The 17,386-nt window shown below is 38.6% G+C and overlaps 1 protein-coding gene across 1 annotated transcript in view; it reads right to left on the bottom strand.

Moving 5' to 3' along the window:
* Positions 1-17,386, bottom strand: part of CFAP54 (cilia and flagella associated protein 54) — a 289,637-nt gene that overhangs the window by 259,229 nt on the left and 13,022 nt on the right. The window contains exons 4-8 of the mRNA XM_049626709.1: positions 14,419-14,590; positions 10,375-10,433; positions 3,064-3,207; positions 1,209-1,322; positions 984-1,085 (exon numbers count right to left, since the gene is read on the bottom strand). Of these exons, the coding sequence (XP_049482666.1) occupies positions 984-1,085; positions 1,209-1,322; positions 3,064-3,207; positions 10,375-10,433; positions 14,419-14,590 (591 nt within the window). The remainder of the gene's footprint in view (positions 1-983; positions 1,086-1,208; positions 1,323-3,063; positions 3,208-10,374; positions 10,434-14,418; positions 14,591-17,386) is intronic.

Below are 17,386 nucleotides of genomic sequence, written 5' to 3'. Positions count from 1 at the left end.
AAAGGACTGAATCAGATGATTTCTTAAGTTCTTCTCAGGTTCTGAGAGTCTACCACTCTCCTGTCAGAAACTGCTCATCTTCCCCCTCACTTTCATTTTCAGTCCCTACAAAGAAGTTCACAGAAGAATTTACAGCTATCTACAACAGCTTCAAAGAAAAAAAAAAAAAAAAGAACTGAGCCTTAAGAGATAGTGAGATTCAGAAAAGCAAGGGCAAGACAGTGGGAGAAGGAAATGGCAGGAGGGAGAAAGGGCAGAGGGTCCCAAAAGGCAGAACTGTGTCCCAGTCTCCATCCCCAACAGCCCTAGCGCTGCTGGTCAAACACACTTGTGGCCAGGAAAGCCATGTGATGAGTTTGAACATGTGAGTAGAGACTGCTGTCCCTTCCATGCTGGGCATTATTGCCTGCACAAGATTCTCCAGAGCTTTCTCATATCCCCCATGGCAGAATGACCAGCAATTTTTGAAATGAGGGCTTCTGCTCAATTTGGCCCTGAGTGGCAGTCATGAGCACAGCCCCCTGATAACTATAATAAGTATGATGCCAGTGGGAAATAAACAGTTATTGTAAGTCACTGAGATATGGGGGTTGTTTATTGCTATGGTGTAGCCTAGCTCATAAACAGTCCCAAAGGTCCCTCCACCTTCTCGCCAACCTCAGAGGCCCCTAAGCCAACAACAAGGAATCAAAGACAAAGGTCACTGTGGCACCACTCAAAGTGTGTACATTTGAACCTTTCCCAGGCTCTTCTGCCTCTTGCCCTTTAAAGTTGCAAAAGTGGGATTGTGTGAAGGCACAAAAGCTTTAAGAAAGCTATGAAGTGAGGCCATGCCCACAGTGGGAAGGCTTTCTTCTATTTGCCACCGGTGCAGGGAACAGGGTGCAGGATTTAATACTGAGTGACCAGACCTAAAAGATAGAGGGTTAACACAAATACACTGCAAAAAGAGTCTGAACAAGAGAAGACATTCTTAGACTTACAGTTTGAGCTTCCCTTAGGTTCACTCTTATCTTTGGTCTAAACAAACCTTTGTGTTTCCTTCTAGATTCAAATACTCCTCTTTTGAAGATCATCACTGCCATCTATCTCAAAAAGAAGAATTAAATATGAGGTAACAATGGGATGCACTTCTCAACCACTAATATTATGTACTTAATCAACTGTATAGTGCAGTCAATTTCTTTTATTTCATGAAATGTTTATACCTTTATGGTGGCCTCTCTATAGTATCTTCTGGATTCTTCCTGCGATTGTGAGGAACTCATTAATTCCAGTTGCCTTAACTCATCAATTTTAGCTAAAGCACGCCGAGCAAATGCCTATACGTGATTAAAAAAATTAATCCATAATAAGTGAGAGTATAGTGATCAAAAATGCATCAAGACCGTATGTTTTAGTCTCCCAGATATTTGAGTTAATTGGTGAATTAAACTCTGTTGATGCTAACTCCTTACAACACTGTAAGTATATCATCAATCATTTCCTACAAGCATCCCCAAATTCTGCAGGTCTAAAGTCAATAAACTGTCAGATATGCTAACTTTATGAATCAAGAAAATCAAAAAAATAAGGAAAGCCAAATTCTGTAGCTTCATATAGATTATCACTTTTCTGTCATTGCATACACACATGCACACACACACACACACACACACACACACATAAACACACGCCCCTCCTCAGTGCTCTACCCTAAATCTTAACCTTACTAAAGCATGCTGTATTATGTATTCAACTATTCACTTTGTCCACTAAATTGTGAGGCCCTTTAAGGATCTTATTTATTTTTGTATCTCTGGTAGCCAGCATGTAGGAAGTATTTATTAATATCTGAGGGAAAAAAGGAAGGAAGGAAGGAAGGAAGGAAGGAAGGAAGGAAGACTGCTTATTTAATCAGATCACAATTATTATAATTCTCTAGAGATAGTAACAAAACAGGTCAATTTATGTAATTTATTTTACCATTTCTTTGAAATACGTTATCTATAATTTAAAATTTTTTCCTGAAGACGCTTCCAGACATAATAACATACATGAACAGTTAAATTTTCCAATAAGGAAGAATTCCAATAGGAATCAAACAGTCAAAACTATGTATATGTTCCATTCGCCGACAATTCTAATAGCTACAGAAATATGCCACCCCTAGTACACTATAACTAACTGTACATGTATGGTGAGTAGTTTCTAGAACGCATCCTGGGCTAGAAAATGTCTCCCACAAGGGTTATACTAGGCTATTCAGGATGGGCCACTACCATCCAATCCCTCAGAATTAGTTTGGGCAGGAAAAACCAAATGTAAAGGAGCCATTAACTGGCCAGATGATTGTCAACAGGATACGAAAAAAGATTTGTATAACCGTAAAGCTCTGTCCTGCTCAGACTTCCAGCCAAGAGGTTAAGTGAAGGCTGAAATCCTCTGCACTCACCAGACCATATACACTGGTGCAGGGATGTGCTGGCCTACGGGAAGGGGTGCCTACTTCTAATTCTCACCAAGCCCTCATCCACTGACAAGCTAAGTACCATGTACTGTAGAAAAGGGTGCTTTTCATTTACACAGAGGTACCACATAGGCTAATAGAAACCCCTAAAAGTTAAGTTACGTTTCAAGTATTCGGTCTAAAAGATATACAGGAAAAGAAGAAAAACAAAAAAAAAAGGGGGGGGGTGTATTAAATGGCATCTGGAAGCAGAGAAAAGCAAGACAAATGGATTGCAGGGGGCATAGAATGCAAAACTAAATAGGGAAGAAGAGTGACTTGTGTGAAAGAATTCAACGGGGAAGGAAAGATATCAGAAATCTTATTCAGAAAAGGGTCCAAGGAGGTGGAAGTGAACAAAGAGCAAAGGAGAGAGCAGAATGTAGAGCAAGAGATCAATAGAACGGGGAAGCCAAGCACATTTCTGCAGGTACACCCTGGGACTTCCGTCTTTGCTCCACTGCAATTCTTCAGGTTTTGTCTGTCTGTGCTTGTGTTGCTGGGCATCTGAACAAGAAAATGCTAATGACTTGTAATTTTCGATACTGGGATGCTGAGAATGACAAGTGGCCTACCTCTGCATGAACGCCAGCTTGGCAGTCATAATAGCACTGGCAGACGGCAGTGTAAAGAGTAGCCCGCCACGTCAGGTACCTGACAGACAGGAGCGGGACCGAGAACTCCATACACATACTGGCCCACAGGAGGTATTCCAAGGCCTGAGGAAGAAAGAGCACACTCAAGTAAATTTTCATTTTAAGCTAATAATGATGATTTTTATCTAATATAATCAGATTATAAGTTGTGAGCACAAGTTGCTGACTACTTAAACCAAAAATACCATAAATAGTGAGTCAAGAAAAAACAAGCATTTAAAAAGAAAATAATTTAAAGAATTCAAAATCTCAAGTGAGTCATTTTAGAATATCTTCCTTCTTAGCTACTAAAGTCCTATGAAGCCAGCTTGTTTTTATCTATATTTATCAAGTGTCAATAGCAGTCTAGGAGCTAATTCTAACAATGCAATTGTTATTACCTGGCCTGGAACCAATGCATGTTTCTGAAAATCAGCTAGTATAGCAGGGTAGGGGAGATGGAAAAGGCTTCCTCTCCAGCGCCTGTGATACTTAGTAGAAACAGTCCAATATTGGAGTCAAATAGACCTGGGCTTCCATCCTAATTTTATCACCTAGTATCTGTGTCATTTTACCTCTCCAGACCTCATTTTTTTTTTTCATCTGAAAATAGGTATTTTAGCACATGGTAGCAGTGCTGTTATGGAGAAGGAGACAATGCACATGACATTCTAGGATGCTATTTGGCACACTGTAAGCACCCCATAAATGGTGCCTATTACCAGGTACAACTTGAAACAAAATGGTGGGGAAAGATCATCATGGTCATTGGCCTGTTGTAGGAATATATGCTTCCCCTCAACCACTGGTAATTCTTTTTATTCTTTATGTCCCTTTTTGGACATACTCCTCCTACAAACTCTATACCAGGAAACACTACTTGACTATACGTATCCTGCAGTTAAAAATTTTCAATCTTTTTCTTTCTTCAAAACTATTCCAAAAGCTCAAAAGTTAATGTGATTATATTACCTTTCACTTGATTGAATATAAAGAATTTCATCTATGTTCCTCATGTAAATGTAAAAAACGTTACTGAGATGAAAATAAGAATCTGAGCCAAAAATCTCAGAATATAAAATTCTAAATTGTATCCATGGAAATATTGACCTTGACCAAGCAAGTCCTCACATGTCTCCCTAGACTATGAGGATACTTCCTCACTTGTGTCCCTGTCTTCGGTCTCACTCAACCCTTGTTCTTCTCATATGCCCCCTTCCTTATATATTTTATATAATATATCCACCAAAATTACCTTTCTTTTTTTTAACTTTTATTTATTTAAGTAATTTCTGCACCCAATGTGGGACTCGAACCCATGACCCCGAGATCAAGAGTCACATGTTCTTCCAACTAAGCCAACCAGGTGGCCCCAATATTAGCTTTCTAAAATGCAAACTGGGATGTCTAATTGTGTTTAGAATACTCCCATGGCTCCCTATTGCCTATACAGTGAAGTACAACCCTATCTAGGGCACACACACACACACCATTCATTACCTAGTCCCTGCCTTCTCCTCCCTCCATTACTCTTGATCCTACGTCATATACTTAAAGCTACTCCAAAATGCTTTCCATTCCACAAAACATCTTAGTGGCCCAAATACACATGTCTTTGCTTACCCTGTTCTCTCCTTCACCCACCCCATATGACCAAGCTGAAACACTACCTCCTTGGACAATTTATTTAAACTCCATGTGTCAAGGTTCTTCATCTGCAAGATAGGTATAATGACTATCTTATAGGATTGTTTGAGGATTAATTGAGTTAATAGAGGCTAAATGCTTGGAACACATTACACACATAAGTGTTCACTCTGGTGACCACAGTGAAGAGAAAGTGGAGCAGGAGAGGGTGGAGGAACAAGATAAGGAGGGGAAAGAGAACAGTTGTTGAAGACTCTCCCAATGTCCCTAGAGAGAAATGACTATTGCCTTATTTCCATCTATACCATAATTGCGTTATGGGTGTGCATAATACATATATACATATATACATATATATATAATACATATATACATATATACATATATATACACGTATATATAATTTATGTAAATGTTTATGTACATATATATTTTACATTTAGTTGCACTAATATGCTCACATGTGTGTGATTCCAAAACTAGACTGTAATCTCTTTGAAAATAGGAATAGCACCATTATTAGATATCACCAGCATCTAGAAGAGTACCAGGTACATAGCAGATATTCCCAAGTGCTATTAAATGAATTCAATGAACAGCCTTAAAGTCAGCAGAACCAACTGCAGGAGACTAACAAGTATTCAAGATTCTCAAGAAAATGATGATAATAAATGTGAACAATGGAATAAAGTCCTTCTTCCAATAACAAATTCGGCCTTCAATAATTGAGGAAGTAATTAAGGAAAAATATGTCTATAAAAGTCAAACCCACCTTGAAAAGGCAAATCATCAAAATGATCCAGGAGCTTCATATGTATAAAGCAAACCCACCAGACTGACGTAGTATTTAATAATACAAATAGATAAAACACTGATAACATTCAGACCCTATTTCCATCTCTGGAGCTGTCAAAGGCAGTATATACAACACATGTGCAAGCATCTTAGTGTTCTCATCTAAGAGAAAGAAATCTGAAAGTCCAGAATTCTCCCCTGCCTAGTCAGTTCTGATTCCAGAGGAAAAGAGAGTGCTGGGAGTAGATCAGAGTTTGACACAGAATCGTAATAGTCTTGGTTATCCACTAAGCTCATCCCACTGGAGTGTAAATTCACTTAGGAAACGGACCTTGTTGGTCTTGTTCACCACCATATCCCCATCTCCTAAAACTACCTGGCATGTAATAGTAAATATTACATAAATATTTGTTGACTGATCATCATTAAAAAGTTTCAGTTAATGGTGCCAAATATGGAATTATGCCAAGTATTCATAGAATCAAAGGGCCCAAAGCCTATCCAATTTCATGCCCACCAACATCACTGGCACCACCACCTGATGTCCTATACCTTCCCTGCCCCAGAGTTCTCACCTCTAGTAACAAAGAATGTGCCACATGGTATCAGAAGACAATTCTAAATATGAAAAGTGCTTCATTAATGAAATGAACCATCCTGATATACCTTCAGGGCCTCGGTCCTAGTTACACCTTCTGGAATAGCACAATACCACCCCAAACTCACTTCCAAGTTACAGCCTTCCAAGACCTGAAAAACACCTATGCTTCCTGTCTTCTCTCCCAGCTCTCTCTCCAGGATAAACATTCCTGGGCGCTTTTATATATCCCAGACCTGCTCTTCCCTTCTCCATCATGGTTAGTCTCCTGTGGCTTTGCTCCAGGTTGCCAATGTCCTTTAGAGTGATGACTTCTCCACAGTTAAATGAAACTTTTGGTCCCTGTTTCTGGACACTACGTCTCTACTAAGTGGGTCCGGGGTTGCTTTATTGCTGCTTTTGCTGCTGTTGTTGTTTGCTAACCTTGCTGAACTGTGAACTGATGTGGAATTAACAGTCATCAAAACTGGAGTTTTCTCACATCTGTAGCACAAAAATCTCATTGTGGATTTTTGCATTTGGACTGTTGCAATTTGGGGAGTATGAGATTAAACCATGTATAAATTTTCCCCTTTTAAACTCACATGTCTTTTCAAAACCCCGTTGGGATTCCTGATATTAGAAATTTCACATTTCAAAATAAAAATAGCTTCAGTCACTAATTGCTCACATTATATTTGAGTTCATATTCAGACTTAGAATAAAACACCCTAATCACATATTTTAGTGCCCCAAGGGACCTTAAAAGTGACCTAATCTAACTCCAAGATGCTAAACTGCTTGTAAGCAACAGAGCTGAGACTAGAATTCAGGTCTTTAGACTTACAAGCACAGCAGCGTTCCTTCCACCACATCGGGGCAGCCTTGACAAGGGGGGAGTTCTGAAAATCCATCATTCCACTTGGGGTTCTGGAAAACTGTCATTCAGGTTTAAAGATGAAGAGCCATTTCAAAAAAACTTTTAAAAAACCACAAATCTTGATTTGTAGCTTTTTTTCTTGCTCTCAAAAGCTAGGAAGAACTATTTCTATTAATTTAAAAAAGAATGATTTCAGTAGAACCGCTTTCTTCATAAGGGAAAAATATTTTTGAAAAACGCAGTGAGAAGAGCCCAGCAAGAGCATGGTTCAGAGGTTGGGCAGGAAACACACACACAATTAGTCAGCTCAGCCACAGGACGGCACTGCAGCATCATTTATACCAGCGCGGATCATTGGAGGAAGACAACACCTGGAGGCATTTCAAAGTTTGGGTTTGAAGTTTATGTAATGGCACATGGAATGATTTGACAATAATTGTTCAAGCCGCAGATTTTACTAAACTATTTCAATTTTATAGTAAAATGAAACAGATATCAACTGTAAGGATGAATATATATTCTACTGTATTCTTTAATGTTTGCTGAGTACTGTACTACAATTTTAAATGCCTCAGAAGAAACTAGATTATACCATAAATGAAAGTGAAGTTGTCATATATCTTTAGGGAAAGAGGCTTCAGAAACCTGGTCTCCCTCCATTCCTGGAGGTTTTGCTGGTGGCCTGTCTGAGCACCAAAGCAAGTGTTTCCCATTTAGGGAAGAGCCCATGGTCAGTCCTGGTCTTCAGAACATCTTAAGGAATACAGAGTCATGTCAAAAACTAGTAGCCCTCCTACATGGCTCCTCCATTTGATTAGGTGAACCAAAATAGGATGGGTCATGACATGGTTAAATTTAGTCAATAGGCGATCACTTTTCTTTTTTTTTTTCTTTTTTTAAAATTTTAATGTTTATTGATCTTAGAGAGAGAGAGACAGACAGAGTGTGAGCAGGGATGGAGCAGAGAGAGAGAGGGAGACACAGAATCCGAAGCAGGCTCCAGGCTCTGAGCCATCAGCACAGAGCCCGACGCGGGGCTCGAACTCACGGACCGCGAGATCATGACCTGAGCCGAAGTCAGGCAAACCGACTGAGCCACCCAGGCGCCCCAGGCAATCACTTTTCTAATGGTGTTGAGAGTCAGTACGGTGTAGTATTGGCCTTAGCTACACCTCTAACTAAATGTGAGACATTGAGCCTCAGCTTCTTCATCTTTAAGATGAAGTTAATAATAGCACCTTTCTCAAAGTGGTGGTGTGAGGATTAAATTAGATAATATGTGAAGAAAGTGCTCAGAAGCATACCTGATAAATGGTAGGCATTCATTCAATAAATGATGATGATGATATTGCCCACCTCGTAAGACAATAGTGAGCATTATATATGCCCTTCACACAGACCTAACACATAGTAGAGATTCAATAATAATAACAAATGGTAGCCATTATGCCTAGATCCTATAGGAATAGGAGTTTAGATTGCTCTAGGGTGACACGGGAAAAGCCTGAGGATCCCATGTCTATTTCTCTTTCTGTTGTATGCTATAACAGACTTGAATTCTAAAATTGCTGCAGAATCGGGATCCCTCATACCCAGAAGCACTCAGGTGTGGCTGAACCTCCAAGGACTTGTCCCCATTAAATGGACCCATAAAGTTCATTTATAGCCTCAGCTCAGGAATCAACTCACCAGCTGAGGGCTTGGGAATTTCTAGATGAAAATTATTAATTTCCTTGAAACTTATTATAGGGAACAAACTGAAAGAATCTCATTCCAATCTTCAAGTGCTAACTGTACAACTACCCACCACCCCAAATTTCTTGCATCTCTCACTTGCCCCCATTCCTATCCCACAAGACTCGGGCCATAGAACTGTCCTCCTCCAGCCCTTATTTTGTCAGACAAAAGCTCAAGTTCAATAAGGGGGAGAGGAGATGTCTTACATCGGATCTGAATAAGAAATCATTTTAAGATGACTGTGACATTAAACTAAAATTCTCTCAGCATTAACAAGCACAAACACTAACAGTTAAGTTTTGGCACAGATGTCTCTGCCCTTCAAGGCTCTGGCAGACAAATGCTGTAGCAGACCAAACTATGATGGTTCTGTGAAGCAGTATTTGTTGCTACAGCAAGTGCAACAGGAGTATGCAAATTCTCTTTAGGAAATCATCTGGAACTGAATGCAGAATTGTTGGAATAGTGTGTAGGCCACATTTACATTATTCATGAGACAGTCTCCCTTCATTTTAATTTACATTCAAAATGCTGGCACAGAGCTTGCTCAAGTCACTGTCAGTAATAGAGCTTTTAAATTTGAGGAACAAAACAGAGAGAACACATAATTAATGTTATGCACTGAGCATGCAAGCATCTTTTCTTCCATTTGTATTTTTTAAGAATTGTCAAATTTTAAGATACTTGGGTTATATTTTGAAGAAATAAATTTTTTAAAAAAAAGTATCTGACCTGAGTGTTAGAATATTCAGCATAAGGTTTTGCATACAGGAAAGAAAAATAAAGCAGGAATGTTTCAGAAACCAGAAACAATTCAAGCATGGTCTCAACAGGAGTATATTCTCCCTTCTTGGGCTATATTCTAATGACCGGACACTGACACAGGGAATAAATATGTCTCCTACACACAAAAGTGCTACCAACATTGAAGGGAAGTCAATAGAAGGGTCAGCCACTTCCTCAAGCTAAAACTGAGCAGTAAGTTCTAGTAAGTGAGATTCTTCTTATGAAATAAAGGTCCCTTCCCCTCAGCTCATGACTGGGCCAATGGTTAGGTGTACATTCATTCACCCAACTAGCAGGTGGGCCATAAGTAAAGTCCAAGCTGTTCAAGGAGAACAAAGTCCAAACTCCATAGCATCATACATAAACAGGGTAACCATAGTTTATTATCCAAACCAGAACACTTTAAAGAGTGAAAGGGAGCACTATTAATAATTACTCCAGGAAAACAGACATAAACCAGGACTGTCCTGGCAAGCCAGGATGCATGGTCACCCTACCTAAAGATACAGTTACCAGAGGGATGTTCAGTATCAAGTTGACAAGTAATGACTAATCTGAGTGACTGAGAACACTGGAGATTACCTATCAATTTTAGGAATTCTTTCTTTTTTTTTTTTTTTCATTAATACGGTATTGTCTTTTTTTAGATTTTTATTTTTACAGATGGTCATGTTAAAGTAAAAGTATGAACAGTAAAACTATATAATATATACTTATTAACTTTTATTATATAATCCACTGATTTCCTTTGTTTAGCATTCAATGCTAACAAAAGTCTTGAGAAAAACAGGAAATACAAGGCAAGATATTTTGTCAGTGAATTTCATACCTTGGAAGACTGACCTATGATCATCAGTTTTCTGCAAATGGTGTAAATGTAAATGGTACCTAGATGAAGAAAAAGACTGTTAACATGTTTTATAGTTAAATAATGGCAATTTTATATTCCAATTTCTGTTGTTTAAGTCTGTAGTCCCTAAAACAAGTGATCTCATGAGAAAGTCTGATAATAGAGAGCTTATAATCGTTACAATTTTTTTGTAACTTGCAGCCAAATCATTAAAAGAACTAATTTGAACATATTTTAAGTAAGTTGCCACAGGAATCTTTTAGTCTCATTTGAAAGGAAGCATAAGTTTTTAAATATATTGAACAAAGGAATATTTTAGTAGCATAATTTAGGTACCGTGTGGTTTTATTAATTCATACAAAATGCTGTTGGTTCCCATGGCTTCCCTATGATTGAAAAACTAAAGATTTATCTCCAAATAAGATTAGAATATATCTTTAATCAAAATAGCATAATACTAAGCAAAGAAACTCATGAAAATTTAAAATCAAAACATATAATTTATTTTTTATTTATTTGCAGTGTCATATAATATTTGCCCCATTATTAAGGTATAAGCACTCCAGTGAAAAACAGCATTTCCAACTCGTATTTAAAGTATGATATTTTTTTTTGTCAGGTCATTAATTAAATGCCAGAAGCTAGAAAACTGGCAGAGTTGGAGCAGGAATGGGGAACAACATCACCAGACATCTCTCTATATACAAAGGACATTATCGTGCTATAAACATACCCCAAAGATGGTAACATACCTTTAAAAGGCATGTAATTATAATGACAAGTAGTCTAAATATTTTCCATAAAATATCTGATCTAAAATGCACAACCATCAAAATTCAACAGTTATGAATCCATGTTTGCACTTAAACTTTAAGAGCTTCTCAGAAAACAGCATCTGCTTCAAAACACACACCACTTGATTAAAATACCCTTGTAAGCATAGCATAATAACCATTAATTATATAAGTCAATAACAAAAATATTGAATAAACTTTTTTTAATTTTTTAACGTTTATTTTTGAGAGAGAGAGAGAGTGAGCGAGTGGGGGAGGAAGAGAGAGAGAGGAAGACACAGAATCCAAAGCAGGCTCCAACTGTCAGCATAGAGCCCGACGAGGGGCTCAAACTCATGAACCGCGAGATCATGACCTGAGCCAAAGTCAGACACTTAACCGACTGAACCACCCAGGTGCCCCAAATAAACTTTTAAACACTTACAGCACCATAAACTTTATAGAGAATGCAATAGGTCCTTAACATTTAAGGACTCAGCCTTCTCAGTGTGACTGCTCCCAGGCCATGGAATTAGTTATTTCACAGAAGATGCACCAGGGAAGAAACCAGTTGGCTAGTAACAGCTCAAGCCCAGCATTCTTATCTCAAGTGGTTTTTGTTGACCTTTACCCTTAATCTTTAAAAATGAAACTGTATAATAGTGTTTCTTCATTTTAAAAAAGTCACCAAGTAAGGATACCCACAGCAAATTCATGCCTCTCCACAAAACATGTGATTCAGGTGGGAGCCAGGAACCTGGGTAAACATGTCAGTAACGGGAACTGGGGAATTTCAAAAGACCTCAGGAGACTGCCCTCAAGAATGACAAGGGCCCTCTGTCCTTTAAAAATGTGATTTTAACCTTTCCAGCCCCAATATGTCCTGACTTATAACTGAATCCTTCTTTGATGGTTCAGGTTCTTGGCATGGCTCACAAATTCCCACTGCAGAAGTCTGACAGGGAGAGTAAACGATATAAAATGGAAGACGGGTGAAATCTCAGGATACCTCTGAAAGTTTGTTTTGTTCTATTTTTAACTAAATCCCTAATATGAGTTTATTGCCTTGTCATGTGACTCCTTTTCATCAAAGACAGCCACCACCAAAATAATCTCACTATGTGAGGGTTGAATGAGCTGGGTTCAGGTTGGTTGTGAAGTAAGGTATTATGCAATAGTCACACACCCAGTTAGAGTTTGTGAAAGAACCAAAATTGGTTAACTATCTTAAGAAACCAAGAGTGTGTATGCATAATAGTCAATTAAAAGGAAAGAGAATCAGTGTTAATGTCTAACAGAAAAGGTGAAATGTATTTTTGATAAATTGACTGTAGGTCAATTTATTTTTCTTTAAACTCCAAACTTATTTTAAAACTACAAGGTTTTAGCACTTGTTAATCTCCCAGCTGGAATGCCCTTCCCCCAAATATCCAGATGTCTCAGTCAGGTGTTTACTCAAACGTCATCTCGTCATCTCCGTGAGGCCTTCCCTGACCCTGTTTACAATAGCTGCCCAGCTCCAGCCCCGCCTCTTTTCTCCCTATCCCCTTCTTGACTTTATTTTTCTCCATAGTACTCATCACTATCTAACACACCATTTAATTTTGATTTATCATCTCCCTGAAGCATTATGTAAGCAGGAGAACAGGGTTTTTGTCTGTTGTCCACTCCTGTGTCCCTAGCACTTAGAACAATGCTCAGCCCTTAATAACTTTGAGGTGAGTTAATTAAAACAGGGATAGTAGTCAGCAAAACTAAGTATATGTATCTCCCACAACCCAGCAATCCTACTCATGTACATAAACCCCAAAAAACGCTAACTTAGGTTTATAAAAAAGACACATGTAAGGATATTCATTGTAGAATAATTTATGCAATTATAGAGGTAGAGCAAACCAGGTGCCCATCCCGAGGGGTGTATGAATATCTGGAACACAATTCAACATGCAGAATTAACGAACTAGATTTACACATAGGAAACTGGTCAGGTTCTAAAACCATAGGACTAAGTAAAAAAAAATTTTAGGAAACAGAATAAAATCTAGAGCGTGATACCATATGTATAAAGAAAAAGCACATATCTAGTAAAGGTATGTAGAAGATACAGAAATTGTTTTTGGTTTTGTTTTTGTTTTAGAACATTAGGATATTTTTGTCTGTGATCTTAAAAAGACTGCAGCCAGGGAATTATGCTGCATCATTTCCACCTACCTCTTAAGCAAGGTCCAACCATAGGACCCACGCCTCAGGCCTACCACTCCTTGAGCACAGAACCTCTGGTCCTACCCAGATATGTGAGCAGCTCATGTGGAAAGATGGCAAATGGCTACTCAGGGAATCACAGATTCTTCATCTTCTTGAGGATGATCAGACACAAAAGCTTCATAGTCACTGGACTGAAAACTTCTTCCAAAATCAGGCTCATCTCTGGCAGCAAATGTGAGCTCTCATTTCAATCAAAATGTCAAAAAAAATTATTTGGAGAGGGAGATGAAGGAAAAGGCTAGGAAATGTACTTCCAGTTGCCACAGATCAGGGAAAATCCAATATGTTTTCTTTCAAGCTATTTTGTCCTGGTTTTACACATAGAGAACACACTGTCATTTTCCTTTCAAGAAATCATCCATAGATCAATATAGTAGGTGACTGATTGTAACTTTAAAGAGAATTTAAATCAAATTGAAATTGTAACTCCCTGCTATATTTTGACAGATAAGATTCATTTCAGAAGACAAATACAATATATATGTATGTATGTGCATGTATGCAATGCATATATGCATGTAAATACATTATACACACACACACACACACACACACACACACATTCTCAGAGCCCCTCACTCAGAAGCAAGTAGGAAGAGAAGATTGATAAGTAGAAAGCAACAGTCACTAGCCAAAGTATTTGAGAAGAGGACCAATGAATGGATGATGCTTAGAATCAACCTAACTTGCAACAGTCCTTTGATCTTTCTCCACTTATATTTACTTATTAACCATGGCCCCTACTTCTTTACACCTGAAACTGACTATCCCCACAGCCTCTGACCCTCCCTTTTAAGTCCCTGCTTACGAGGACAAACTAAAATGCAACAAAAATATTAAAAAGACAAAAACAAAATCCCCATAATCATCTTATTATGCAATGAATGTTTTAAATAACAAGACAGTCAGTCAAATTACCATCCAACTTGGCATTTAAATACCTTTCTGAAAGGCGTGATGAAAAATAAAAGACATTGGTATATACCATTGAAAATAATCCAGCAAAGGTGTTCCAGTGGCAAAGCCACCTGCATGATGAGTCTTAAGGAGGACAAAATCTGCAGGCACTGGGTCACAGATTCTTTATTCTGCAGGTTCACATCATTGTCACAGACCAGTTCATAGTTGCAAATATTTTTGCCACTTAAAGCATGAAACTGAAACGCAGGGAAAATATAAAGAACATAAATAAAGTTTATGCAACTTAAAAAAGCATTTTCTTAAAATGTGAAAAATTAAAATAGAAATGATTCTGCTTAAATAGATTATACAGGGCTATAGACTGAATATTTGTGCCCCCCCCCCAGTTTATATATTGAAACCTAACCCCCATTGTGATGGTATTTGGATGTGGGGTCTTTGGGAAGTGATTAGGTCATGAAGGTAGAGCTTTCATTAATAGGATTAGTATGCTTATAAAAGAAACCTTGAAAGAGCTCCCTACTGCCTTCTGTCATGTGAGCACACAGAGAAAAGATAGCCATCTATGAATTAGAAAGTGAGTCCTCACCAGACATCAAATCTTCCAGCCCCTAACCTTGTGCTTCCCAGCCTCCAGAACTGAGAGAAATAAATATTGTTTAAGCCATCCAGTCTATAAAAATATAATAAGATAAAAACAGAGAGGGAGGCAAACCATAAGAGACTCATAAATAAAGAAAACAGACTGAGGGTTGCTGGGGGTAGGGGGCAGATGGGTTAGATGGGTGATGGGCATTAAGGAGGGCACGTATTGGGATGAGCCCTTGGTGTTATGTGTAAGTGATGAATCACTGACTTCTACTCCTGAAACCAATACTACACTATACGTTAACTAACTTGAATTTAAATAAATAAATTTTTAAAAAACCATCAGTCTATGGATTTTTGTTATAGCAGCCCTCAAGGACTAAGACATATGGAAAGAAACGTGGTAAAAATGGTCTCTTCAAAGCATCTATTTAGTTAAGATTACTTGTCTTTAGTCAAAAAAGAAAAATTCAAAAGCAAAAAAAAGTACAAAATTCTATTTCCAAGAATATGGAATTGAATCACATTTTATAAACCCTCCTCATAGCATTTTGCCATATTAATGTGGATGCAATTATTACCATTTACACAATTCATTCACCAAATGTTTGTTGAACACCTCTGTTTGCCACACTCTGCTAAGCAACAGGGACTTGAGAATGAAGATGTGGTCCCTGCTCTTCGCAGAAGGAAAAGCATTCCAGGCACATGACGTGTTAGGAATGTTTAAAGTGGTTGCTGTGGTCACTGAACTGAAAGTCTTTTATAAGGTTGGGTAAGAAGGCTTAAAATAAAGAGATTAGGGGCGCCTGGCTGGCTCAGTCCAAAGAGCATTCAACTCTTGATCTCAGGGTTGTGAGTTCAAGCCCCACATTGGGGGTAGAGATTACTACAAAAAATAAATAAACTTTGAGGTGGCTGGCTAGCTCAAGTCAGTACAGCATGCAACTCTTGATATCAGGGTTGTGAGTTCGAGTCCCACATTGGGTATAGAGATTACTTAAAAATAAAATCTTAAAAAAAGTGTGGGATCAGGCTATTGAGATTGTCCATGGTCAGAACATGGGATGCATTCCATATAATTCCAAGGAATATGGATGTTAGCTAAAGGGCAATATCAAGGGGCAGTGGAATAAAATGATTTGATTTATAGTTTAGAAGTTAATTCTGACAAAAGTGTGGAAAATGAAAAGCAGAGGGTGAGGCACAAGGCTACAAGCATGGAAACTGAGAGAGATCAAAGGCCTTTAAAGTAGTCCAGAGATACCAGGGTCCTAAAATGGGTGCTGGAATCAGGGATGAAAAGATTTAAGTCTTGTCTGAGTCCATGGGATTTCGATGTGGAAGGAAGATAGAGAGAGTGGTCTACAGTGATTTCCTGATTGGGTGAGTGGCTGGTGCCGATTATGAAAGAATGGTGGTAAGTTCAACTTAGGATATGTCGAGTGTGAGATGTTTATGACATATATCTCATATGAGAGATTTTGGCTAGAGAGTCATCAGTACTGCTAAAGCTGTGGGAGTGAACCCTCAATAGTACAAATGGGCCTTGTTCTACCACATAAGACTTCCCACTTGGATCCATGTGTACTATTTCTAGCCACCATATAACTGGTATCACAGAAAAAGAGATTTATAGATTGCATGTACATGTTGGAATCGTTATCTTCAAAATGCTCTGTTAGGGGCACCTGGGTGGCTCAGTCAGTTAAGTGTCTGACTCTTCATTTCAGCTCAGATCATGATCTCACAATTCATGAGTTTGAGCCTCAGGCCCTATGCTGACAGTGCAAAGACTGCTTGGGATTCTCTCTCTCTCTTTCTCTCTCTGCTCCTTCCCCCAACTCAGGCTCGCTCTCTCTCTCTCTCTCTCTCTCGCTCTCTCTCTCAAAAATAAATAAATAAGTATTTTAAAAAATGTTCCCTCAGTGTGCCTGGGTGGCTCAGTTGGTTAAGCACCCAACTTCTGCTCAGGTCATGGTCTCACAGTTCATGGGTTCGAGCCCTACATCAGGCTCTGTGCTGACAGCTTGGAGCCTGGAACCTGCTTGGGATTCTGCGTCTCCCTCTCTCTCTGCCCCTCCCCCACCTGCTTGCTCACTCTATCTCTCTCTCTGAAAAATGAATAAACATTTAAAAAATTTTTTTAAATGTTCTCTCTTTTAGAAACCAATAGTGATACCTAATATTGTTTGAGTATCAGGCCCTATTCTAAGTCTTTTATTATCTCAGCAATCCTAAAACAATCCTTTGAGGTAAGTCTTATTGTTATTTCTGCTTTAGAGATGAGGAAACTGAGGCACAAAGACATTACATAACTTCTCCAGGGTCTCATCATTAGGAAGTGGCACAGAAGCTCCTCGAACCCAGGCAGCCTGGCTCTATGGACCAAATTCTTACCAACTCTGCCATAATGCCTCTCTATAGTACGTATAATGGGGATC

Source organism: Panthera uncia, chromosome B4 (assembly GCF_023721935.1).
Source record: "Panthera uncia isolate 11264 chromosome B4, Puncia_PCG_1.0, whole genome shotgun sequence".
In the NCBI taxonomy this organism is placed as follows: Eukaryota; Metazoa; Chordata; class Mammalia; order Carnivora; family Felidae; genus Panthera; species Panthera uncia.
This window is presented reverse-complemented; position numbering and strand designations above follow the sequence as displayed.